At 46.8% G+C, this 26,041-nt stretch overlaps 1 protein-coding gene across 1 annotated transcript in view; it reads left to right on the forward strand.

Moving 5' to 3' along the window:
* The first annotated feature begins 268 nt into the window (after positions 1 to 268).
* Positions 269 to 26,041, forward strand: part of LOC138762409 (solute carrier family 2, facilitated glucose transporter member 11-like) — a 77,588-nt gene continuing 51,815 nt past the window's right edge. Inside the window, exons 1-5 of the mRNA XM_069936169.1 lie at positions 269 to 370; positions 486 to 646; positions 10,653 to 10,777; positions 14,685 to 14,814; positions 20,247 to 20,395. Coding sequence (XP_069792270.1) covers positions 269 to 370; positions 486 to 646; positions 10,653 to 10,777; positions 14,685 to 14,814; positions 20,247 to 20,395 — 667 coding nt within the window. The remainder of the gene's footprint in view (positions 371 to 485; positions 647 to 10,652; positions 10,778 to 14,684; positions 14,815 to 20,246; positions 20,396 to 26,041) is intronic.

Genomic DNA, 26,041 nt, shown 5'->3' on the forward strand with positions numbered 1-26,041 from the left:
TCTCGCTCTCTCTCTCTCCCTCTCTCTCTTCCCATTCCTCTCTGTCTCCTTTCCCCCAGCTCTGCTTCCACAGAGCCCCAAACAACACCACCGTCCCCCAGTCAAGGCTCACCTTCCCTCTCTCCTGTGCCTCACTCATATCCAATTAACACCTTTTTGTCTGCCGGTCTGCACACCTCTCCCTACCTGCTCTTTCCTCTCCAGCCTTTTGCTTCAGGCGCCTGCCTCCTTTTTGCTCACACCTTGAGGAAGGGCTCAGGCCCGAAACATGGGTGATTTGTCTTTACCTCCTGTGTATGCTGCGAGACCGGCTGAGTTCCTCCAGTACTTCTGTATTTTTACCTTGATTACAGCATCTGCAGACTTTCATGTTTCACTCCTCACAATAAACCTTCCGCGTAATCTAAGGATGCCATCAATGGGTTGAGAATGTTGGATGCCAGTGCAATCTTGTTCTCATTGGTTGCTTCATACCCTTTCTGCAGGACGTGCAAGCGTTCATCAATGAAACCTGGTTCATTCGGGTCGGCACTCAACTGGATCCTGATCTTCTGCAACTTCTCTGGTATATAATCATTTCAATTTTTACCCTTGGTGGATTTGTCGGCACATTGTTGGGAGGACACCTGGCCATCAAATTTGGTCGGTAAGTCTGTCATTCTTGGTGCAGCAACACCTCCTGTGCTGGGGAGCCCTTGGTCTAAACTTGGTGTCTGTTGTCGAATGATCTGGTGATGCAGTTAAGAGTCAGAACAACACAGATGAGAGCCAAAATTTAAAACCACCCATCTCACAATCCACAGGACCACAAGACATAGGGGCAGAAACAGGCCATTGAGTCCATCAATTCTGCCCCACCATTTAATTACAAGCTGATCCATTTTCCCACTCAGCCCCACTCCTTATAACCTTTAATGCCCTGGCTAATCAAGAACCTACATCAGTCTCTGTCTTAAATACACCAAATGACTTGTCCTCCACAACTGCCTAAGGCAATAAATTCCACAGATTTAAGACACATTAAAATTAGAGCATAGAAATCTACAGCTCAGTGCAGGCCCTTCGCCCCACGGTGTTGTGACAAAACCAATAACCTTCTCTGACAAATTTCAAATTTACATTAGACACACAGCACGGTAACGGGCCTTTCTAGTCCATGAGGCTGTGCCGCCCAAATACCCCAATTAACCTACAACCCCCATACGTTTTGAAGGGAGAAAACCCATACAGAAATGGGGAGAATATACAAACTCCTTACAGACAGCACTGGATTTGAATCTGGCTCACTGGCGCTGCAAAAGCATTGTGTTAACCACTATGCTAACCATGCCATCCAACTGCCTAGAATTTCTCTGCTGTAAAACCCTCATTTTTCTCAGTTCCATGTACCTGTTTGTTTCTTAAAAGACCCCATTCTATCTGTCTCCACCATGGTTGGTGGCTGTGCACGCTCCACTCTGTGTGGAAAAACCGACCTCTTACATCCCCCTAAACTTACTCTCAAGCACCTTAAATCTCTGCCTCTCACGTGAGCCGTTTCAGCCCTGGGAAAAAGCCTCGGATCATCTATGCAATCAATGTCTCTCATATTCTATACCTCCATCAGGTCATCCCTCATCCTCTGTGGCTACAAGACCAAGTTCCCTCCACTTTGTCTCCTAAGGTGTGGTCTCCAATCCAGGCAACATCCTTGTACATCTCCTCTACACCCTCTCTAAAGCATCCTCATCTGTTGGGTCACTAGGATTGGTGCCACCCAGTGCGGTAACTCATGGTGTCACCCATGGACCTCATCCCGTACCAGACCAGACAGAATCCTTAGTAATGCTTTTTTTTTTGAAAATTTTATTTAAGAATTTTATAAAATATTACAAAAAAAGAAAATACAAAGAAACAAAAATACAGATATATAAAAAAGAAAAGAAAAAATACAAAATATGAAAAATAATGGAAATATCCCCCTCCCTTCCTCTACTAGCTACACTATCTTAACTCTCCCCCAGCCCTCAGAGCCTTACAAAAAATTATACATTTAAAATTAATTAATTTACGTAACTTTTACTTAAGATCAGTAGCCATACAATCCAAATATAAACTCCACATTTTAACAAAAAAAGAATAATTATTTCACAAATTATGTTATTTTTTCCAAATATGAACACGATTGCAGTTCATGATGCCATCTTTGTATATTCAATTCCACATCATCTTTCCAAGTTATCGCTATACATTTTCTTGCAACCGTTAACCCTAACCGCAAAAATGCCAATTGTGACTTATCAGCTAATCCCAAAATAACAGCATTCATGTAACCCAATGAACACATCATTGGATCCATTTGCAAATCGATTATAAATAAATCTCTCAAAAATGTAATAACTTTTTCCCAAAAGGATTTAACTTTCTTACATGACCATACACAATGCATAAAAGTACCTGTCTTTTCTCCACATCTAAAACACAAATCCATTAAACTAAATCCTTAGTAATGCTTTTTGTACCAATGTTACTTGTAAATGCTAATTCCTGTATATCACTGAAAGTAATGGCAATAGTAGTGAGATAAACAACTAGCAAAATTAAAATTACACCTTGGGATTACAATATCATACATACAGTCTACGTGTATTTGTGTAGCTCCATGTGGTTAAAGTGAAGATTCAGTAAGAAAACAATAGAGTCTGTGCAGCCTCAGACACTGGAGGCGAATCCACGGACACTCTGAAGGGAGTCCCTTTGGTTCTCTTTCTCTGACTGTCAGGGGCCCCGAGCAATTTCTGCTGATGGCCAATCTTTTCCTTATGGCAGACTAAAGGGAATTTTGGGCAATGTTGCACCTGTTTTATGACGTGACAATAAAAGAATCTTGAACATTTGTGAGAAGATCAAGAGTTGTTTGTATTGGGCAATGGCTCTGTAAAAGGGGAAGAGTGTATAATGTACCTTTAGGCATTCTGCTCTCTGCATCTGTGTGAGGCTTTTCATCACTTCCTTCTCAACCAAGTAGACTGGTCACAACATTTCACTGATGTTCTATAGGTAGCAAGAACTTGATGTCTTTACCTGTAAATAGTGCCCCAACTTATAGCCCATTCCAGAATTCTGGATACATTTCAAGTGTAAAAAGAAAGCCTAAAATAGGAATGATTTTTTTCCATTAAACATTTTTTATTCTCATAGAACACACTTTAAATTTAACATTTTCAGTATTTCCTGACCTTAAACCTGTAAGATTTGAGATATTTATTCTGAACTAACAGAAAAATTGGTCAATTCTGTTAAAGACAAATTGGGTCAAATATCTACTGTATAGTGTGGCAGCTCCTCCGTGCAGCTGATGGACCGGCTCATGGAGTCGCGGGCAAGTCCGTGGCAGACTGACTGTGAGAGCTCCGGGTGCAGGGCAAGACTACAGCCTGTCATAAAGGTCCCCGGAATTGCAGCGTCATCAGGTTCTGAGGGATTTAAGTGCACGTGAAAGTTCTATTAAAATCAGTTGGTTAAACTTATTTTCAACTCTGCATGGTTCTTTCACTCGCTGCATGCCAAGTGTGACTACATTGGTGACCCCGACAATCCAACTGGCATCTGGACCCAACGATGACAGAGCCAAGCTTGCAGAATGTAGTTTCACTGAAAATGCTGACTTTCTGGACCTTGCAGCCGCAGGCCAAAGCCAAATTCCAGGTCAGGCAAATTGTCTCAGACACTACAAAGTACTACTATGTGGTCGGTTCACTTGACCAGGAAACAGCAGGCCGCATCATCGACTTCCTACACCAGCCAGCGGTTGAGGACAGGTATGAAACAATCAAGGCACTCTTGATGCATACTTTTGGCCTCTCCCGCCGTAGGTGCACACCATGGTTGCTCAACAAGGACAACCTAGACAACCTCGCACCAGCAGCCTTAATGAACGAGATGCTGGTACTAGCAGATAGCCATAAGCCATGTTTACTGTTTGAGCGAATCTTTCTTGAGCAGATGCCAGAAGATATCCGCCTCCTCATCGATGATGATGATTTCAGTGACCCGTGCAAAGTAGAGGGCCGCGCAGATATCCTGTGGCACACCAAGCAGAATGGCGAGGTCTCCATCGACTAAGTTGCTGCGTCATGTCCCAAGGCCTGGGCCTTCCCCACACCACCAACGAAGCTGGTGAGGCCTGCAGCAGGGAATGACCCAGTTCAGACCGTTGGTGTTTTTACCACCGAAAGTGGGGTTCAGGAGCTCACCATTGGCGCCCATACTGTTCTTTTCCAGGAAACACTGGAGCTGGCCATTGCTAATGGCTATGACAACTGGCCACTGTGATAGCCTCCTTTACTTATGGCACCGACACTCTGGGTGAAGTTTAGCATCTTTCCCCCCCCCCCCCTTGAGCCATGACACCTGCAACACAAGTCAGGACTGGTGGTCACCACTGCCAACAATAGCAGTATTTCCACATATGGCACACGAACCATCCCACTACAGTTTGGGTCCAGCTGTTTCATCTGGTTGTTTACACTGACAGCAGAGTCGCAGCCTTTATTGGGTGCAGATTTCCTCTGGGTGCACTGCCTCCTAGTGGACCTCAAGGGATAGCATCCAGACCTTCTCGCTCGGCGAAGCCAAGTTACTGGCCCCACACCTGGATTCTGTGACTTCGTCAGGCAACGAATTTTCCACAGTACTAGTGGACTTCCCGACCATTATTATGCCGCAGTTCTTCACTATCACCCCTAAGCATGGTGTACAGCACCATGTTCTCACTCAAGGTCCACTGCTGCAAGCCAAGGCACGCAGGCTCCCGCCCAACAAACTCCAGCTCAGCAAGGAGGAGTTCAGGAAAATGGAGGAGATGTCTGGCACTCAGACAGCCTGTGAGCCTCCCTACTGCACATGGTCCCCAAGTCGGCTGGAGGATGGAGGGCATGCAACAACTACAGAAGGCTCAACAACGCCACCACAGCTACCCCGTGTCCCACATTCAGGACTTTGCAGCCAATCTGCTTGGGGCATGCATCTTCTCCAAGGTTGACCTGGTCACCAGGTTCCTGTCCAACCAAGAGATGTCCCCATAACGGTCCTCGTTACTCCGTTTGGCCTATTTGAGTTTCCATGGATGCCTTTCAGACTCAGCACAAATGTTCCAGCAGCTCATGGACTCAGTGGGGCATGGCTTGGATTTCGTCTTCATCTACTTGGATGATATCCTGATTGCATCTCGCTGTTGCCTTTCCGCTGATGACAAATTCGACCTAGAACTGAAATGATTCAAATTCCTTAATCTGGAATGGCATAAATATACCCTTTATGGTAAAATGACCCTGCAGAATCCATAATAAATGTAAAATGATGCAAAATGTTTTAATGCGATTGGGAACATGTGACTCTGTTACGCATTGTCAACTCTGTTATCGTTAAACTGTTTGAACCTCAACAATGGTCCCAGGACAAATTTCATCATCATATTTAATGACACACCACTGTCCAATGAATATATTTTCAGACAGCAATCAATTTCTTTTTCAGCAAAATCTTTAATTTCTCTGTATAATTTGGAGTTCTCCCGTTTTATTTGTCTTTGTCCTGATCTCCTTTGTCTGAATATAGGATATTAACCAAAATTGTTACTAAAAAAAGTTACATGGTGCACCTTTAATTAAGATGTGTAAACAAAACATGCATGAATTATGGAATTCTGGCAGCTCACCACTAGGCAGGCGAACTGGCCCCGCTTGTAAGCCACGTGGCGGGTCAGCTGGCCAAAACGGCGCCGTCAGGGGTGTTCCCTTCTTCCCAGCACGAGGCTCAGAAGCCCGCACTGGGGGACCATGTGACACCCGGGTGACGTCAGTGCCCTCCAGTGCGGTTCTCAGCCAGGTCCGAGCTGGGAGTATAAGTACAGCCCAGCAGCCTGCATTAAACTAGCCTGCTCACTGAGCTCAACCCATCTGGTTGTGAGTGTTCTTTAGGAGCAGTGTAGCTGCTGCTACAGAGTGTACCTTTAAGACACAAAACCTTGGAAGAAACCGTTCAGTTACTGTCATCTTGCCAATCCTAACAATCAAAGAACCACACTTTTCTCAATCTCCCTACAAGTTACTAAACAGTTACTCAATATAATTATAGTCTCATGGACCTATGCATTCATCTAACCTGGATGACCATGGTTTAGGGTCTGGTTCAGGACTTTGTGGTGGTGTCTCTACCATCTTGCTTTGTACTTCTGTTGCGCCTCTCTCTCCAATACCTTTCACCCAGATCAGCTACTGTGCTTGTCTGCTGTCCATTTCTCCCTTTGTGCCATCTAGTTCTGCCTTTTTGCAAATTTTCTGCCTTCCATTCCAAGATGTTCCTCGTGCACCCTTTACACCATCTCTTTTTGCAGTGATTGAGGAATGACAATTCTGCTCTGTGTGAGTAGAAGCCCATTGACAATGCTTGGCTCTGCTCTGATGTTGTAATATGGCCGACATTCACCTGTAGGCCATCCTTCATTCAGATTCTTGATGACCTTCTGTAAAACTGTGTCCTTTTCCATTTCAGTTGTGATCTGTTCGGATTTCATGTCAGATATGGGAAGAGATTCAGTGACCAGATTCATGTGGAGATTCACATCTGTCTCTGTGGAACTCTCATTGCATGCTTCACTCTGCATCATTGCCCTGGACAACACATCAGCTAACGCAATAAATTTCCCTGGTGTATGCACCAATTCAAAGTCATAATGTTGTAGCTTCATCATCAGTCTTTGGATTCGCAGCGACATTTCACTGAGATTTATCTTAATTATTGCTATTAATGGCTTGTGGTCTGGCTCTGCCATGAACGTTGGTAGTCCATACACAAAACTGTGGAATTTCTCCAGTCCATAGACCAAACCTAGACACTCTTTCTCAATCTGTGCATAATTGACATTCAGATGTTGTCGTCCTTGATGCATATGCTACTGGCCTCCAATTTTCTTGTGGTTTCCTATATCTCATTTTTAGTTTTTGCATGTGGACACACACACTGTGGCTACGTTTTCACTGCCCTTTGCACGCTCTCTGAATTTTTTCACATGCTGCAGGGCTAATTCACTGGCGTGGCATAACTTCATAGCTCCTGCTAAGGTAAGTTCTGTCTCTCACAGCAATCTCTCTCTCACTTCTTCTTCTTATCAATTCCTAACGCAATTTGATTGCGGATCATTGAATCTTGCAGCGATCCAAAATTGCATGTTCTTTTAATTTCGTCTGCTTTTTTTTTTAAAGTATCAAAGTTCTCTTCCTTCAGCTGCGTGCATGAGCGAAACATACCTTTCGAATGTTTCACTTTTCTTTAGTGAACAGTGTTCATTAAACATTTCGATAAACTTGTCGAACTTTCCCTGGGCAGCTGACTTGGCAAAAACAAATGTGTGGAAAACTTCTAGTGCTTGAAGCCCCACTATGGTAAGTAGCAGTGCAATCTTCCATGCATCAAGTTTGCTATCGAGTCCAATAGATTTGCAAGGACAGCATAAATCATTATTTGAACAACCTTCACTCATTGTCAACATTTCCAGTCCAATTTACAGCATCAGGAGTCTTTACCCTTTCTCAGTTTTCTGCTGCTATCAACTGAATCTCACTCTGCTCACCCCTGGTGCTTCTTCCACTCCTGGTGCCATGTGATATTTTATTGTAATAAAGAAACTTGGGTTCTTTTAAAACAACTATAATTTTTGAGCTATAGAACTCGCTCGTGACCATGTGGAGGCATCCATCTTGAATTCCTGAGCTGCAATGAACTAGTCTCCGACTCCCTCAAGTAGTCTGGAGTGTCGCTAACTCTCTATCATTACAAATAGGAACAGGGACATCCAACACAGTGGAAGCAGCAGATTCAAGATTCAGGATTCCTTTATTGTCATATAAACATACAGAATATGTAATATTACATGAAATTACCTTCTGACATCCGTAATACGGGCAAAAGAGTTGCCATTAGTGTCACCTGGTGCCCCTTACAGTATGAGAGAAAGAGAAGCAAAAGAGTCCCTCTGAGTCACCGAGTGTCCATGGTTTTGCCTTCAGCCTATGAGTCCACACAGACCCCTGTTTGATTCATTGCCAATCTGAGCTCCAGATCCAAACCTCCAACATGATGATGAAGCCTTCAGCGCCTAAGGCCCTTCTGGAGCACTGCTTGTCCCCGGCCCTTTTTCAAATCTCCAATACCTGGTTCCCACGATCCTGTCTCCAACAGCCCGTGCTGGTGCCCCAACCGCAAGTTGCCTGGAGCCTGCGTGGGTCCCTCAGCTGCAGAGCCCCTCGCTGGTCCGCTACCGTGGTCGCCATCCTGTTGGGTCATCTCCTCTGCTTCCCCTTCTCAACATGGGGTGTTCTTGTCATTTCTGGTGTCCTGCGCCAGTTTGCTGCTCCCCTGGGGGGGGGGGGGGGGGTCTGCAATGCCTCAAGGATGCTGCCAAGCACAGGTGCTGCCATCTTGGGCACAGGCCCCACGGTTGCAGGATTTTACTTACAAGCTGTTTAAAGCACATATGGCACCTTTGGCAGTAGAACTGGATGGTTGGACCTTTCGGAGCAGTGCAGTGTGTCCACTCCCAGGTCTGCATTAGCAGCAGCGCTGCCATTCCCGTTATTTTTCTATCATTTGCCACCACCAATTAAATTCCATCTGTGCATTTTTTGTTGCCTGGGGCTCGTTGTGGGATGGAATAAGTTGACTGGTCGCTGATGAAAGACTAGCCTATAGTATGTGTTCCGTCCCATGTAATTCGTTGCACAAAAGCAGTGCTAGAGAAACTCAACAGGTCGTGCAGTATCCATAGTGAGTAAAAGGCAATCAAGGTTTTTGATGCCTTTCACTTCTTATGGATCCCTCGTGACCTGCTGAGCTTCATAGACCATAGGACATTTCAACCCACAATGTTGTAAACCTACTCCACAACAATCAAAGTTTTCCCTGCCTCACACCCCTCACCCTCTATTTTTCTTACATCCATGTGCCTGTCTCCGAGTACCAGCCTTTACCACCACCCCCTGCAGTGCATTCCATGCGCCCACTACTCTCTGAGTAAAAGACATCCCCTTTTACTTTAGGTGAATGGTTAGTTTCCCCAGGTAAAACGTTCCTTCTCTCCATCCTGTCTGAACCCTTCGTGACCTCTCATCTTTCATTGCTCTAAGGCACACATGTCAAACTCTGGCCCGCGATATAATTATATTTGACCCACAAGATCATTTAAAAAATGTATTAGAGGTGGCCCGCCCTGCAGCGAGAGCTGATGCTGTTTTTTGGTAATGTCACCCCCACCATCCTCCTCCTTCATTGCACATCCTTCCCCATTGTAACACGAGAAATTGTAACACGAGAAGTCTGTCGATGTCATCAGCCGGCAAGCCAGTTGGAAGGCTCCCCGCACATCCAGTCACTTCTCCCATCTGTCGAGCGGTGCGGCGGATTGGCGAGCGCCTGTGATTTCCTGTCGGCGCAACGGGCATGGCAGGCTGAGCACGGCCCCCGGGCAGTGTGAGCCCCGCGCGACTGGCACCGGACGGCCCTTCCACAGCGCGAGCGCACTTCTCCTGGTCGCCACGGCCTTCAGCGTTTGCACCCGCGTGGACCCCAGGGATGGCTGGTTCGGCCCTGCACGTGAAGAGAGAGATGGTGGCTGTCCGCAAAGGCTGATCGGCAGCGCGCTGGGCCTGAGTGGGTGGGTAAGCAGGGGTGGGCAAGCAGGGGTGGGCAGAGGGTGTAGGTGAGGAGTAATGGGCAGGGGAAGTTATGGTGGTGCAAGGGGGAGTTAGAGGGAGGGATGAGTAGAAGGAGGGGTGGATAGGGAAGAGGTAAAAGGGGAGGGGCAGGGTGAGTAGGGGAGGGGTGATTAGAGGGTGAGAGTCGGGTAGATGGAGGAACAGGTTGAGGGGAGAGGCAGTAGAGGGGTGTGTATAGGATGGGGTGAGTAGAGGCAGAGCGAGTGGAGTGAGGGGTGAGTAGAGGTTGGGTAAAGGACTGGTTAGGTAGAGGGATGGTGGGTCGAGGGTGAATAGAGGCCTAGAGCCTGAGGAGTGAGCAGGAAATGCTGAGTCCTGATGCAGGCCAAAATGGACACAGCCTGTGAATGCTGACTACATCTTCACAGGGACCAAATAGGTTTCCCTCAGGTCAAGCAAAGGGTGAACTTGAGCTACCTACTCCTGACCTGTAACATTATCCTCCTAAAGTTATATTCTAAAGTTTAACATTACATATGTTGAAAGAAGAGAAAACATGCAGATGTTGTTGAAAATTTTCAATAAATATTTAGTTCGGCCCTCGACTTAGTCCAAGTTTTTAATTTTGGCCCTCCGTGAATTTGAGTTTGACACCCCTGCTCAAAGGAGAAAAGCTCTTGCTCTGCTAACCTCACCCTCCTAAGACATGTTTTCCAATCCAGACAGCTTCCTGGTAAATCTCATCTATACCCTCTCCATCGTTTCTACATCTCTCCTGCCATGAGACCAGAACCAAACACAATTACTCTTAAGTGTGGTCTCACCAGAGTTTTATAGAGCTGCAACGTGACCTCAGGGCTCAAATCCCCTGACTTCTCCAGCACCTCTGGGTACTGCACTTGACACTGGCAGCCGCAGATTTTCTTGTTCACCTTGGTGCTATTTGTTTCTACCTTTCAGGAAAGGGACCCTCTTGCTTGTCAACATTCTTTCATTGACTGGAGCGGCTCTAATGGGAGCAAGTAAATGTGCTGGGATTTTTGAACTGATCATAGTCGGCAGGTTTCTTGTGGGACTGCACTCAGGTAATGGAAAGCCGTTTGAAAGTAGTTATCGCTTTGCAAAATATAAAATTCTCTGCTGTTGGCAAATTCACCGGCTTAGCGATTTTAAGATTTTTCACTTATTTAATGCATTATGGGTGAAACCAATTCATGTATATTGTCATCTGACTATACACAGTGGATTCACTAGAAGTGTGCTGTACTGACAACTGGTCCCGCCTCCCGGCTCCTCCCCCAGGAGCCCATATATATCTCTGGTTTCCCGCCTAAACTCCAGAACCCCTCTGAAGGCTGTTCATGAACTCCACCTGTGTTGTAAGCTAATAAAAACATTGGTTCTCTCTCCAGTTGAGTGTGAGCTTTTATCTACGCTACACACAGACAACCAGATGAAAAGTGTTTCTTCGAACCCTCCTACACATAGAATACACAGCACAAATATATATATATAAATTTTGGGATGATTTACTCGGTTATAAGGTACTGTTCATCGATCTCACACCCCTGCGAGTAGAAGCTCTTCCCCAGCCTGGCAGCCCTGATTTTGATGCTCCTGTACCTCCTTCCTGATGGTAGTGGGTCAGTGATCATGTGGGCTGAATGGAAAGGGTCCTCGATAATTCTTTGAGCCCTAATTAAGCAAAGCTCCCAGTAAATATCGTCAATAGAGGGAAGGAAGACCCCAGTGATCTTCTCGGCCCTTTTTAATGATCCAGTCCAAGGCTTTGCAATATTATCCACTCCCATGTGCAGACTTTGTTCTCCATCAGATTTGTTTTGAGTGTCTACAGAAGAAAGGTTTCCCTGTCGTTTCTCTGGGCAGATGGATGAGCCATGGTTCTTTTACTGTCTCTGCCTTGTCCACTTCCTTTTTGGGGTGCCTTCCTGTGTAACTGTTGCTAAGTGTGAGGGTGGTTGGGATGGGACTTTATTGGAAGTCCCTGGGCTGAGTTGAAGATGGTCTGGCCAGGAAGCAGTGATCCGTGTCCTCTGTCAGACCAGCACCCCTTACATTGAGGACCTACTCACGCAGTCTGTTCCACTCATCTGGCACCAGACCACTCTCCACCTCCCCCACCCCCCCCCCCCCCCACAGCATGGAAACAGGCCCTTCAGCTCAACTTGAACACAGAGTCCCACCTACATTCGTCCCACTTGGGATGTTCAGTTCTCCTTAGACCATAACAGCTCAGCACAGTAAACAGACCCTTCAGCCCTTCTAGTTTGCGGCAGCACAGTTTACAATGCCTTTACAGCCCCAGTGATTGGGACCGGGGTTCGAATCTTTGCACTGTTCTCCCCGTGTCTGCGTGACTCTTCCTTGGGGGCTCCGATTTTTTTCCCACTGTTCGAAACGTACCGGGGGTGTAGGTTAATTTGGTATAAATTGGGCGGCATGGACTCGTGGACCAAAATGGCCTGTTATCGTGCTGTATGTCTAAATCTAAATTAATTAAATTAAATTAAAATAATTTGTGCTGAACTATTATTTTGCCCAGTCTCACTGACCTACACCCATTCCATATCTCTCCATACCTCTCCTACTGATGTACCTGTCCGCACAGTTGGCGTAGCAATTAGTGCAACGCCTTTACAGTGCCAGCAATCAGTCTGGGCCTGGGTTCGAATCCCGTGCTATCTTTCAGGAGTTTGTTCGTTCTCCCTGTGTCTGTGTGGGTTTTCTCTGATTTCCTCCCACCATTCAAAAACATTCCAGGTTGTAGGTTAATGGGTGTAAATTGGCCTGATACATACGGATTCATAGAGCCGAATTGGCCTGATACAGTGCTGTATGTCTAAAAACATTTGAAGTGTCAAAATTGAGCCCACATTCACCACTTCAGCTGGCAGCTCATTCCAACTCCCATGTTCTCTGTATGAAGAAGTTCCCCCTAAACTTTTCCCCTTTCACCTTTGAGTTGCAACTCACCCACCCTCAGTGGAAAACGCCCACCTACATTTCCTCTCTCTATACCAGTGCTTCTCAACCTTTTTTTTCCCTCTCACATACCACCTTAAGTAATCTCTTACTAACCACAGAGCACCTATGGCATAGAATGGTTAGTAAGGGATTACTTAAGGTGGTATGTGAGTGGGGAAAAAGAGGGTGATCTACCCCCCTCATAATTTTGTAAACCTCTATCAAATCTCCCCTCATTCTTCTACGCTCCAGGGAATAAAGTCCCAACCTTGGATCTCTTCATGGGAAGAGATTGCCAGGAGGATTGAAGGATCTGCTTGAAGTGTAACATGCCCACTCTCTCCTGGGACCCTCTGGCTGGTCGTCTACACAAAGGAGCTTTTGGAATAGTCTTGAAAATCTTAGTGCTTTTCACTGGGGGCAGACAGAGGCTCTGTGTAAGCTAGAGAAAAGGCCACTCCCTGCCCTACCAGGCATGTCCTACCTCATCAGTGCACGAATTGGTGGCTCCCACATCAAAGTTCACAGGACCCCAGTGGAAGGAAAATCACCCTCAATGCCAAGGTGTTCACACAGATGATCTGTACATTAGCAACCAATGTCAACACAAGGCCCAGGTAAGTTCAGGTCCCCAAGCTCCCTTCTTGTACTTATGTGACCTATCTCTTTGTGGATTCCACTCCTGACAATTAGATGGCTATCAAAACCTTGGTGAGTGTAACATTCTTTCTTGAACAAGAACTCCACCCATTGAACTCAACAGATCAGATGACTGTGCTGAGGTGTCACTGAAACGCTGCAGGAATTCAGCTGGTCTATTTAACATCCATGTGAGACAAAGATATATTGTCAACATTTCGGGCCTGAGCCCTTCTTCAAGGAAAATTCAGAAAAGGCAGGAGGAAATATCAGAAAGTCTCAGAATTCAAACAATGGGGGAGGAATCCAGAGCAACAAAAGGTGTTATTGGACAAGGTAGAATTTATCACGTTCTGTGCGAGAGGAGACTAGGAATGGAAAGACGACAAGGGAAATGAGGGGGTTGGGGTGGAGGTTTAATGAAAGCCAGAGAAGTCGATATTAATGCCATCCAGTTGGAGGGTGCCCAGTCGCAAGATGAGGTGTCATTCCTCCAATTTACGGGTGGTCTCAGTCTGGCCGTACGCAAGAGCAAGGTCAGACCTGTCAGCAAGGGAATGGGATGGAGAATTGAAATAGGTGACCACTGGGAGATCCACATTATTGGGGCTGATGGAGCCAAGGTGCTCCACAAAGTGATCTCACAGTCTGCGTCCAGCCTCTCTAATGTAGAGGAGACCACAGCGGGGAGCACTGGATGCAGTAGTTGATCCTTGCAGATTTACAAGTTGAATGTTGCTTCACTTGGAAGGACTTTTTGGGGCCCCGAATGGCACTGAGGGAGGAGGTGTGGGTGCAAATGGAACATCTCCTGAGGTCACAGGTAGGTCCCAAGGGGACGATTGGTAGGGAGGGAGAAGTGGACAAAGAAGTCATGGAAAGAGCAGTCTCTGCAGAAAGGGGAGAGGGGAATGTGTGTCTAATGGTGGGATCATGTAGTAAGTGGCGGGAATGGTAGAGGAGGATGTGTTGGATGCGGAGGCTGGTGGGGTGGTAGGTGAGGACAAGAGGAATCCTGTCCTTGTTACCTGTGGTGGCAGAGGAGGCCAGGGCAAGGTAATGGAGGACATGCGTGTGAGTGCTAAGTTGATGGTGGTAGAGGGAAAGCCATGTTTGAAGGAGAATGGGAGAGTGTTGCTAGAGATGGACAAAGTGAATTTGAGGTCGGGTGGAAGTTGTCAGCAAAGTGGATGAAGTCAGCAAGCTCATCGTGGGTACATGAGGCAGCAAGTAGTCTTAGAAAGATGAAATGCAAACTGCCCAGGTGGTGGACGTCCCAGCGAGCACTGGGAGAAATGCGCACTGCCCAAACTGAGGAAGGCCGATTGGTGAAAAATGAAGAATTACTTTCTCATCAACTCTTTGCAGGAGTTAGCCTGTGTGTACAGCCCATGTATCTGGCAGAAATCGCACCCAAGGCTTGGCGAGGAGCTGTTTCGATGGGAAACTCGATCTTCCTTACGTTAGGGATTCTGATCGGCCAGATCGCGGGACAGAGGTAAGGCGGAAAACATTTCAAATTCAAATTTAGACCGGCCCTTCCATCCTACAAGCCCAAATACCGCAATTAGCCCCCATACGTTTTGAAGGGTGGGAGGAAACCGGAGCGCCCAAAGGAAACCCACACAGGCACGGGGAGAACGTACAAACTCCTACAGACAGCACCAGATTCAAGCCTAGGTTGCTGACGCTTTTACAGCATTAGGCTGACCGCACCGCCCTGTCGTGGAATCAGGTTCAAACTCAGGACTTTATGCAACTGTAAGAACAGAGGGTTTTATTAGCTCACCAGTAAATCTTAGATATAATTTAAATTGAGACATACTGCATGGTAACAGGGTGACAGGCCCTTCTGGCCCATGAGCCCATGCCACCAAAGTACCCCAAAAACCTACAGCCCCCGTACATTTTTTTGACCCCCTCATCATTAATTATTATGGGATAGTCATTTTTGGGCCATGAACCAGCAAATCTCAAGTGAGGTTTCTAACTGTGCTATATATTCATTTGCTGTTTCTTCACTAGAATCTCTTCTCGCTATGTTCTGTAGTAATTTATTTTCCAGATAATGTGCCTGTTGTATTACGCTCCATTTTTCATAGCATATACAATGTTTACATACCCCTTGAATGTCCTTCCATTTTCCCCATCTAAATCTTATTATACGATCCCCATGAGTCTCTTTGTATTTGGCTTACCCTTAAATAATTCCCCTTAAATAATTTGTTAGCGCAAAGCCCTTACAGCACCAGCAATTGAGACCAGGATTCAAATCCCGTGCTGTCTATGAGGAGTTTGTACATTCTGGTACATCACCAAATGACTCTTGTAAATGTCTACAGGTTGTACAATGGAGAGCATTCTGACTGGTGGCATCGCTGTCTGGTGAGGAGGGGCCAATGCACAGGCCAGGAAAAGGCTACAGAGAGTTGTAAACTCGGCCATTGCCCTCATGGGCATCAGACTTCACTCCATTAAGAATCTCTACATGAGGTGGTATTTCCAGAAAACAGCCTCTATTCTCAAGGGCCCTCCCCACCCAGGCCATACCCTCTTCTCACTGTGTGGGTTTCCTCCGGGTGCTCTGGTTTCCTCCCACCCTCCAAAACATATGGGGGATTGTAGGGGTGTAATTGGGCACACATGATCATGGTCCAGAATTCTCTTCTACCATGCTGTATTATTAAAAATAACATTAAACTAAACTCTGATGGAGGTTCCTGGACCTGAAATATTCCCTCCGTTTTTCTCCAGACAGATTCTGCCAGACCTGACAGGTATTTCTGTTATTATTTCTGAATCTCTTATTGCTTTTATTCTGGCCCACTGCTGTTGATGTCCTGCAGATAATCAGGTGGACATCAGTTCGACGATATGTCTATGCTTGAATTCTCTGTGTGATTCCATGGTCACATTCTTAAATTAATGGGCCTTCAGCTTTGCTGTAACTTTAAATACCCTTCTAATTTCAATTTAGTGAAACCTTTCATAATCTTACATTTTAAGAATTTTATTTACAGCAAGGTAGAAGCTGAATCTGCCCATTTAAACCCAATTACTCCCAAATTGACCTACAACCCCCATACGTTTTAGAGGATGGGAGGAAACTGGAGAATATGAAGGAAACCCACGCAGACACGGTGAGACCGTACAAACTCCTTACAGACAGCGCCGGATTTGAACCCAGGTCCCTGGTGCTGTAATAGCATTGCACTGACCGTGCTGCCCAAAGGCTTCTGTCCAAAGAACCATAGTGCACTACAGCACAGAAATGGGCCCCTCGGCCATTTGCGTCTGTGCAGAACTATTTTGTTGCCGAGTCCCACCGACCTGTACCTGCATCATAGGCTTCTAGAACCTTCTCCTCCATGTATCTGTCCAAGCTTTTCTAAAATTTTGAAATCAAAAATGTATCCACCACATCAGCTTATTCCACACAAATGTTTTAGGGGACTACTCACATTTCATCTCTCACCCATAACCCATGTCCTCTGGTTTTTGACTCACCCAATCTCAGTGGAAAATGCCTGCTTGCTTTTACTGTATTTACACCCATCATAATTATATGCCAAATCTCCCCTCATTCCTCAACGCTCTAGGGAATAAAGTCTTATGATCTTCAACCTTTCCCTGTAATTCAGCTCCTCAATTCCCAACAATAACCAGCGAACTTTCAAATCTTATTGATATCTTTCCTGTAGGTTGGTAATGACCAAAACTGCACACAATACACCAAATTTGGCTTCATTATTGTCTTCATGTACAACTTCACCATAACATCCCAACTCCTGTTCCTTATTACATTGATTAATGAAGGCCAAAAGCTCTCTTTACTACCCTCTCCACCTTTCAGGGAATTATGTAGCTGAATTCCCAGATCCCTCTGTTCTACCACACTCCTCGGTGCCTGACCATTTACTGTGCATGTCATACCTTGATTGGTCCTCCCAAAGTGCAGCCCCTCCTACTTATCTGCATTAAGCCCCATCTGCTATTTTGCAGCCCATTTTTCCAGCTGGTCCGTATTCCCATTGTGAGCTTTGAAATCCTTCTTCATGGTTCACTGCACTCCCAACCTTAGTCTCATCTGCAAACCAGCTGATCCAATTCATCACAATATCGTCCAGATCATTGATAAAGATGACAAACAACAATGGCCCCAGCCCTGATCCCTGAGGCACACCACTAGTCACAGGGCTCCAGTCAGATAGGCAATCATCCACCACCACTCTCTGGCTTCTCCGATAAAGCCAATGTTTACTAGATACTCACCATGAACACTGAATGACTGAACCGTCCTGACTAACCTCCCATGTGGGACCTTGGCAAAGGCTTTACTTTTCCTTCAACAATTTTCCTGATAAACTCCTTAAAAAAATTTAAAAGATTGGTTAGATATGACTTACTCTGCTAATCCATGTTGTCTATCCCTAATCAGTCTCTGTCTATCCAAGTATTTCTATATCTGGTCTCTTAGAACATCTTCCAACAATTTACCCATTACTGACGTCAGCCTCACTGTCCTCTAATTTCCTGTATTATTCTTAGAGCCTTTCTTAAACAATGGAACTACATTAGCTATCCTCCAAACCTCCACCACCACACCTGTAGTTAAGGACATTTTAAATACCTCTGCTAGGGCCCCTGTAATTTCTGCACAAGCATCCCTCACGGTCCGAGGAAATACCTTGCCAGGCCCTGGGGGTCTATCCATCCTCTCGCCTAGGCCGTCCACCCGCCCATCCAAGCTCCCAAAGCCCCAGCCACCCACCCAAATGAGCTCCCGACACCCTGACCGCCGTCTATGGACTCTTGCCCAGGCCACCCGCCCATCCAAGCTCCCAATGGCCCGGCCTCCTGCCCATCTGAGCTCCCGATGCCCCAACCGCAGACTTGCCTAGACACAGACTGCCGGCCGTCAAAGCTCCTGAAGCCCCAGCTGCCTGCCCATCTGAGATCTCATTGCCCCAACCACGGACTATCACCTAGGCCCCAACTGCCTGCCCATCTGAGTTCCCAATGCCCTGAACGACAGAGGTACTTACCGGCATCAAAAGTGTAATAGTTGAAACCCTAAATTATACCCTAAAAATACGTCCACAAAATTCAACAATTGCACGCGTATAGTAAAAACAGAATGCTGGAGAAACTCAGCAGGTCACACAGCGTTCTTTGTATCGCAGAGGTAAAGACACATAACCAACGCTTCTTTCTTGAGCATTTTATCAAGGTATGAAAAAATGTAGACAGGTGCCTGAACAAAATGGTGGGGGAAGGATGGGGAGGGGGAGGAGCACAGGCCCACAGGCAGGAGGTAATGGATGAGGGAAGGCACACCAGCAAACAGGGGGAGGGGGGTTGACTCTGAATGGAGAGGGAAGGGGTGGAAAGCTGGAGGAAAGAAGACAGAGGGATGGGGAAGAGAGAGAGAGAAAGGGGAGTGGGCCGGCAGAAACCAGAGAAGTCGATGTTAATGGTATCCAGTTGGAGAGGGCCCAGTCAGAAAATTAGGTGTTGCTCCTCCAATTTGGTCTGGCCGTGCACGAGGCCATGGATAAACGTGTTGGTGCTGGAGTGGAAAGGTATCATAAGGTTCCAGATATGGCTTGCAAAGGAGTATGATTTGTAAGAGAAATGAGATTAACTCTATCGTAAGGTTCCAGATATGGCTTGCAAAGGAGTATGATTTGTAAGAGAAAGAGATTAACTCTATCGTAAGGTTCCAGATATGGCTTGCAAAGGAGTATGATTTGTAGTAGAAATGAGATTAACTCTTTCGTAAGATTCCAGATATGGCTTGCAAAGGAGTATGATTTGTAGGAGAAATGAGATTAACTCTATCGTAAGGTTCCAGATATGGCTTGCAAAGGAATATGATTTGTAGGAGAAATGAGATTAACTCTATCGTAAGGTTCCAGATATGGCTTGCAAAGGAGTATGATTTGTAGGAGAAATGAGACTAACTCTATCGTAAGGTTCCAGATATGGCTTGCAAAGGAGAATGATTTGTAGGAGAAATGAGACTAACTCTATCATAAGGTTCCAGATATGGCTTGCAAAGGAGTATGATTTGTAGGAGAAATGAGATTAACTCTGATGCAGAATACAAGTAAAATCTATCTGGTGTAAAGACCCCAAATTATCGTGAATGATGTTGAGCCTGAATGAGACTCTTTCAAGGCTCAAGTTTCCTTTTATAGTCATGTAATAATACATAAAAATGTCAATATACATGATACACTTCAACTTTTTGTCTCCTAACAATAGGAGAAACGGAAGCAAAAGTGAGACCCTTCCGGATCACCAAGTGTCCGTGGATTCGCCACCAGCACTTCGTCAGCTGCACAGACTCCTGTTCAAACCATTGACTACCCAAGCTCCAGATCCAAACCTACAAAACCCTCAGCATCTGAGGCTGTCTGTCGGGGGCCCTTTCTTGTTCTCAGCACCTTCTCTGATACCTTGTTCCCATGAGCCTATCTCCAACAGCCCACAGCCTGTGTGGCTCCTTCAACCATAAGGCGCCCACAGCTCCTTCAGCTGCTGAGCCCCTCGCTGGTCCGCTGCCGAGGTCACTTTCCTGTAGAGTTGCCTCCCTTCTTCTCAATGGGAGGGGGGGGTGTTCTCCCCATTTCTGGTGCCCTGAGCCTGGAGTCTGCAACCCCTCGAGGCATGCTGCTGAGCACAGGCGCCGTCATCTTGGGTACAGATTTCAGTGGTTGGAGAATTTTAAAACAGAACGGCATTGTTGCTTTTTAAAAAAAAAGGTTGTTTAAAGCCTGAACAGAGCTGTTGGCATCAAGACCGTGGAGCAGCGCTGTGTCTCCACTCGCTTCTCTTCTGGGTTCCCAATCTTTGAAGATGGAACTTTTAAAGTCATTTGACTTCATGAATAACACTCCTGTGATATGATTTTATTTTTAAATGCAGGGAGCTGCTGGGCAGTAAGCAATATTGGCACATCCTGCTTTCCACCGTCAGCATTCCAGCCCTGCTGCAGATTCTCCTGTTGCCATGGTTTCCCGAGAGCCCAAGGTATCTCTTCCTTGACAAAGGGCTGGAAGCAAAAGCCCTCCAGAGTACGTCTTTTGTTTGCTTGTAGAATTCTTTGAAAGTTTGGTGTGGTTTCCACTAGCATAGTATAAATCGACTCAGAATCCAAATCAGGCTCATTGTCATGAACATATGTCACGAAGTTCTTTGTTTTGCGACAGCATTTAATGTTCATTTCAGGGAGAGAAATTGCTATAAATTACATTTCTGTAAATATATTACTTAAATATAAATAACTAGCACCAAAGAAGAGAAAGTGAGGTCGTGCCTGGGGTTCATTGTCCATACAGAAATCTGATGGCAGAGGGGAAGAAGCTGTATCTGTAATGTTGGGTGCTTGTCTTCAGGCTCCTGTACCTCCATCCCGAGGGTAGCAGTGAGAAGAGGGCCTGGCCTGGGTGGGGAGGGTCCTTGAAGATAGAGGCTGCTTTCTTGAGTCACCACCTCTTGTGAATTTCCATGATGGAGTGGAGACTGGTGCCCATGATGGCGCTGGCTCAGTTTACCATCCTCTGTAGCCTTTTCCTGTCCTGTGCGTTGGAACCTCCACACCAGACAGTGATGCAACCAGACAGAATGCTCTCCACGGTACAACCTGTAGACATTTGGAAGAGTCTTTGGTGACCGACCAAATCTCCTCAAACTCCTTACAAAATATAACTGCTGGCAAGCCTTCTTCATGGTTGCATTGGAATGATAGCCCCAGGATTTTTTTTTTATTGTAATTTGTAGCAATATTTGAACCAGAATTCTGCCGCAAAACAACAAAGTTGCGACACATGATCAGGACAATAAATTCTGATCCTGCTTCTGTGCAAATAAAAAATACAGACAGGCAACACAAAATTCCTAGCACCACACAGCATCCCAACCTCAATCAGCTCAGCCCAGTTTTCTACCATAGAATCATCTCTCTCTTTCCCTCACCTCTCTACCTCCCTTTCTTCCCCCTTCATGGCCCTCTGCCCTCTCCCCCCATCACACCTCTGCCTCTTTCTCTTCTCCCCTCCTACCCGTATCCACCTGACACTGTACCTGCTAGCTTCTCCCCTCCCACAACCTTTTTTAATCAAGTGTATGCCCAATTTTCAGTATTTCTGATGAAGGCCTCAGCCATTAAACATCGACTGACTTTTACTCCCCGTGGATGCTGAGTGAGCTGCTGAGTTTGTACAGAACTTTCGTGTATCGCACTTGACCTCTGTCGATTTTCCTGTTTACCTTCAATAGTGAGATTGCTGAATGACTTGAATCGCTGAAACAACTCTCTGAGAATTGACTATTTATTAGTCACATTTATTTTAATATATGTACATATGTACTTGTGCATCAAATCAGACAAAACTCGAAAGACTGCGCAACAGGCTTTAATCAGCTTAAAGCAGAAAGCACCAAATATATGTGTTCCATGTGCCCGACTGGTTTAGGAAAGCAACCGCTCGTCTTTCCACGGGCCGGTGATTGGCAGTTGGCAAGGTGGGGCCAGCCTCCCAGGTTACCTACCTGCAGGTACAGTGGTTGCCCCCTGCAGTAGGCTGGTAGGAGTAGGGCTATAGTGGTGGTTATATCACCACAGTACTGTGCATGTCTGTCCAGATGCAGGTTATGTCTGTATGAGTGCTTGCATTGTTTTGCACCGAGGATCAGAAAATACTGTTTCGCCAGGTTGCACTGGTACAATTTGTGGTGAGCTGAGGTAGCAGCCAGCAAGCACAAAACTCGAAAGACAGTACAACAGGCTTTATTCCAGTAAAAGTTCATGCCTTGTTGGTTCCCCGTGTGATTGGCTCGGGAGGGGCCAGCTCAGGTTTCTATTCAGGTCGGCTGATTGACAGCTGGCCAGGTGGAGTCCGCCCTTTAGGGGGTCTTCCTGCAGGTAGAGAGATCACTCCCTGCAGTAGGCTGGTGGTCATATCACCACACAATAACATGATAAATCCGATCTCATACTATTTCTGGTCTTGTAATAAAACAGAAATTGCCTTTAGCCTGACAAAGATTCGCCATTAGCATTGCTCAGTGCCCCTTACAGTCAGCGAAAGAGAAGCAAAAGGGAGTCCCCTGCAGACACACTATCTGTCCATGGACCCTGTTGCCTCTGCGGCTGCACAAACTCCTGTTCAGTTTAAACCATCGGTAACCTGAGCCCAGCTCCAAACCTCCAACACAGTGAGGAAGCCTTCAGTGCCCAGGGACCTTCGGGAGCCCTCCTTGCCCTCAGCACCCTATCAAATCCCAGTTCCGACACCTGGTTCTCATGAGCCAGTCTCCAGCTGCCCGCAGCCTGGTGGGAGTCCTTTCACCTCAAGCCGCCAGCAGCCCGTGTGGGTTACTCACCCGCAAGCTGCCAACAGCCCACCGCCTGTGTGTGTCCTTCAGCCATAGAGCCTCTCACTGGCCCGCCATCGTGGTCACTGTGGTAATATGTAATTACACCACTAGGTCACCAGGGGTCACCCCGGTGACCTTGTCTATAAAGCAGTCCAAAGCTACAGTCTAGCCTTCCAGGTTTCTCTTGCAGAGAGATAAGACCTCTCAGTGTACATATTAGTTTATTAAAGCTGTCTTCTTATACTCGCACTGCTGGTGTGGTTATTGTCAGTACAGTCACTGTCCTTGGGCTCATCTCCCAGGCTCCTTCTCCCCATTAATGGTGCCCTGCACCAGTCCACTGCTCCCTTGAAGTCTGCAACCCCTCGAGGCCATTACCGAACACAGGCGCCGCCTCTTGGGCCCAGACCCCGAAGTTGGAGAATTTTAAATAAAACGCCATTGGCTCCTTAACAGGCCAATCTAAAGTTTGTACGGAGCTGTCGGTAGGAGGACTGGGCAGTTGGATCCCATGGGGAAGTGCTGTGTCCCCGCTCTCCCCTGGTCCGCATCAGTAGCAGCGCTGCCGTGGCAACAGTTTCCGGCAGCACTGCCATTCTTTTCCCCCTAGTTCAAGTAAACTTGAACTCTATTAAAATCCAGTCTCTTTTTTAAAGTCCAAACAATGGGACCAATCTCCATTGATGCAGCCTAAGCTCAAGATAGTTTACATTTAGATGCACAGCTCAGTCACCGGTCCTTTCGGCCCACGAGCCTGTGCTGCCCAATGACACCCAATTGACCAACAACCCCCGGTACATTTTTGAAGGGTGGGTGGAAACCAGAGCCCTCTGAGGAAACCCACACAGACACGGGGAGAACTCCTTACAGAGAGCGCCGGATTCAAACCCAAATTTAATTTGGATCAAGGGAAGAGACTTTACCAGCGGTCCGATGTGTTCCTCAATTAATATTTGTCTTAGTCAATGGTTGTTGGAGAGTCTTGTAGCATGCAAACTGGCTACAGCATTTCCCACATAACAACCAACCATTGTTCAAATGTACCTCAGTGATTTTTAGCATGGCCTGTAATTGTCAGAGTGATTGGTTCACTGCAAATATGCTCGTTCTTAATGAAGTCGCTGTGTGACACAAGTTTCATCAGGAGCAAGAGTCGTTAAAGAATTTTATTGGTCTGCAAATACTGAAAAGCTGAGGAACTCAGCAGGTCTTGCAACATCCATAGGAGGTAAAGATATCTCACCAACGTTGCAGGCCCGAGCCCTTCTTCAATGAATGAGTAAAAAGTAGGCAGGTGACAGGGTCTGCGAACCTTGTGCCCTTTCCCTGCCTCCTTTCCTCAAACAGGGCTCCCCAAATAACCTGTAGCTCGATCAATGACCACACACAGACACGAAGCGCATGGCCAAAGGGTTTAATGTCCTGAAACCTCCAGCTCACAATGATGTACTTTTGGCCCGAATCCAAGGCTGGGATTGAGGGAGGAGACTAGGATTCTCAGCTTTTATTGGGGCATTACAGGGAGGAGTTACCAGGTCGGAGGTGGGCCAGCCAGAGCAGTCCAGAGAGGTCCCCACCTGCATTAGTGTTCCACCACATACACCCCTCCCTTTTCGATAAACTGTGGGGTGAGGTGGCACAATGTCCATTGTCATTGTCTCTGGCCATGCAGGCTATACCAGTTCATAGCCGGTCCCATAGCTTTATCTGCCGCTGTGATCACTGCAGTGTGGTCATTGGCTTCTGTGGTGTGGTGACCTGTCTAACAGGCTGAGCTGTGGCATTGTGAACCGGTTCTGAGTGGGGTAGGAACGTCGGTTGTTCCGCTAGGAGTTGCAGGGGTGTTGGGGATGGGGGCCTTAGGGGTCTTGGTGGTAGTTGTAAGAGATCATTTACCTGGATGATACTGGGACCGGCTGGTCACTGATGAGGGCTTCTGGGTGCACCTCTCATGCCGGGGTCCCTGCTTGAGCCAGGTCCCAGACAAACACAGTGTCCTCTCACCCGTCTGGATATTGAACATGGGCGTACTGGGGGTTAGCATGAAAGAGATGCACCTCCACAATCAGCGGGTCTGCCTTGAGTCCCAGCGTGTCTGCAGAGAAGCACCGGCCTAGGGGTCATCAGCCAGACCAGCAGCGTGGATCCCAAAGCCGAACTCCTAGGGAATCCCAGTTCATATCAGAAGCGTGAGTACTCGTTCACAATATTCAGGAAGTACACGTTCCTATTCATGGACGGAAGGGGGTCTTTGAAGTCCATACTGAGACGTTCAAAGGGGCGAGTGACCTTGATCTCAGACCGAGCAGTTATGGGTCAGCTCCCCGATCTCCTCCACCGAATAGGGGAGGTTGATGACCCTCATGAAGTGGTAGAGCCTGGTGACCCTGAGGTGGCAGAGGCTATCGTGGAGGGCTTGGAGGTGATCTACTTGGACCTGGCACAGGTTACCCTGGACAGACCATCAGGTGGCTCACTGCGCTTCCCCGGATGAAGCAAAATCTTGTAATTTTAGGTGGATGGCTCAATTCTCCACCTCATGATCTTGTCATTTTTGATTTATTGTTTACTGTTAAACATAAAAGGAATGGCTCTCTAGTCCGTCATCAGGGTGAAGGGTCTGCCCACCGCATAGTGCCTCCAGTGGCGTACCACCTCCACTACAGCTTGTGCCTCCTTCTCAATGTCCGAGTGCCAGAGATCAAGGTCCGAGAGAATGCTACGGGCCGGCCTGCTTGTTTCAATGTGACAGCCAGGACGAAGTCAGAGGCACCGCTCTCTATTTGAAAAGGGATGGATTCACCAATGGTGTGCATGGCCATCTTGGCAGTCCCCTTTTAATGTCCATGGGCCTCCGCTGATGGAGGAAAGGCAGTTGTTTTTACCAGAGGGTAGGCTTTGTCTGTGTAGTTGGGAATCCACTGGGCACAGTTTGAGAATAACCCCAGGCACCCACCTTTTTAATGCCTTGGGGGTTCTGGGGCAGTAGAGGTTCCAGGGGGTGCATAGAGTCAGGGGCAATGACACCATGCTCCACCACGTACCTCAATATGGCCAACCGCGTGGTACTGAACACGCACTTTTTCTGATTTGATGTTAAGTTCAGGGTTCTTGCAGAGCCCAGAAACTTTTGCAGGTTCTCATCGTATTCCTCTTGGCTACAGCCACAGATGGTGACGTTATCCAGATAGGATATGTGACTTTTAGTTTATTGTCATCCACCATGTGGTTCATTTCCCTTTGGAACACTGCCACTCCATTCATGAGGCTGCAGAAAGTGATAGAGTGGCCCTTGGCCTCAACGCCGTGTAGGGACGGTCTTCTGGGCAGATCGGGATCTG

The sequence above is a fragment of the Narcine bancroftii genome, chromosome 4, assembly GCF_036971445.1.
Source record: "Narcine bancroftii isolate sNarBan1 chromosome 4, sNarBan1.hap1, whole genome shotgun sequence".
Taxonomy (NCBI): domain Eukaryota; kingdom Metazoa; phylum Chordata; class Chondrichthyes; order Torpediniformes; family Narcinidae; genus Narcine; species Narcine bancroftii.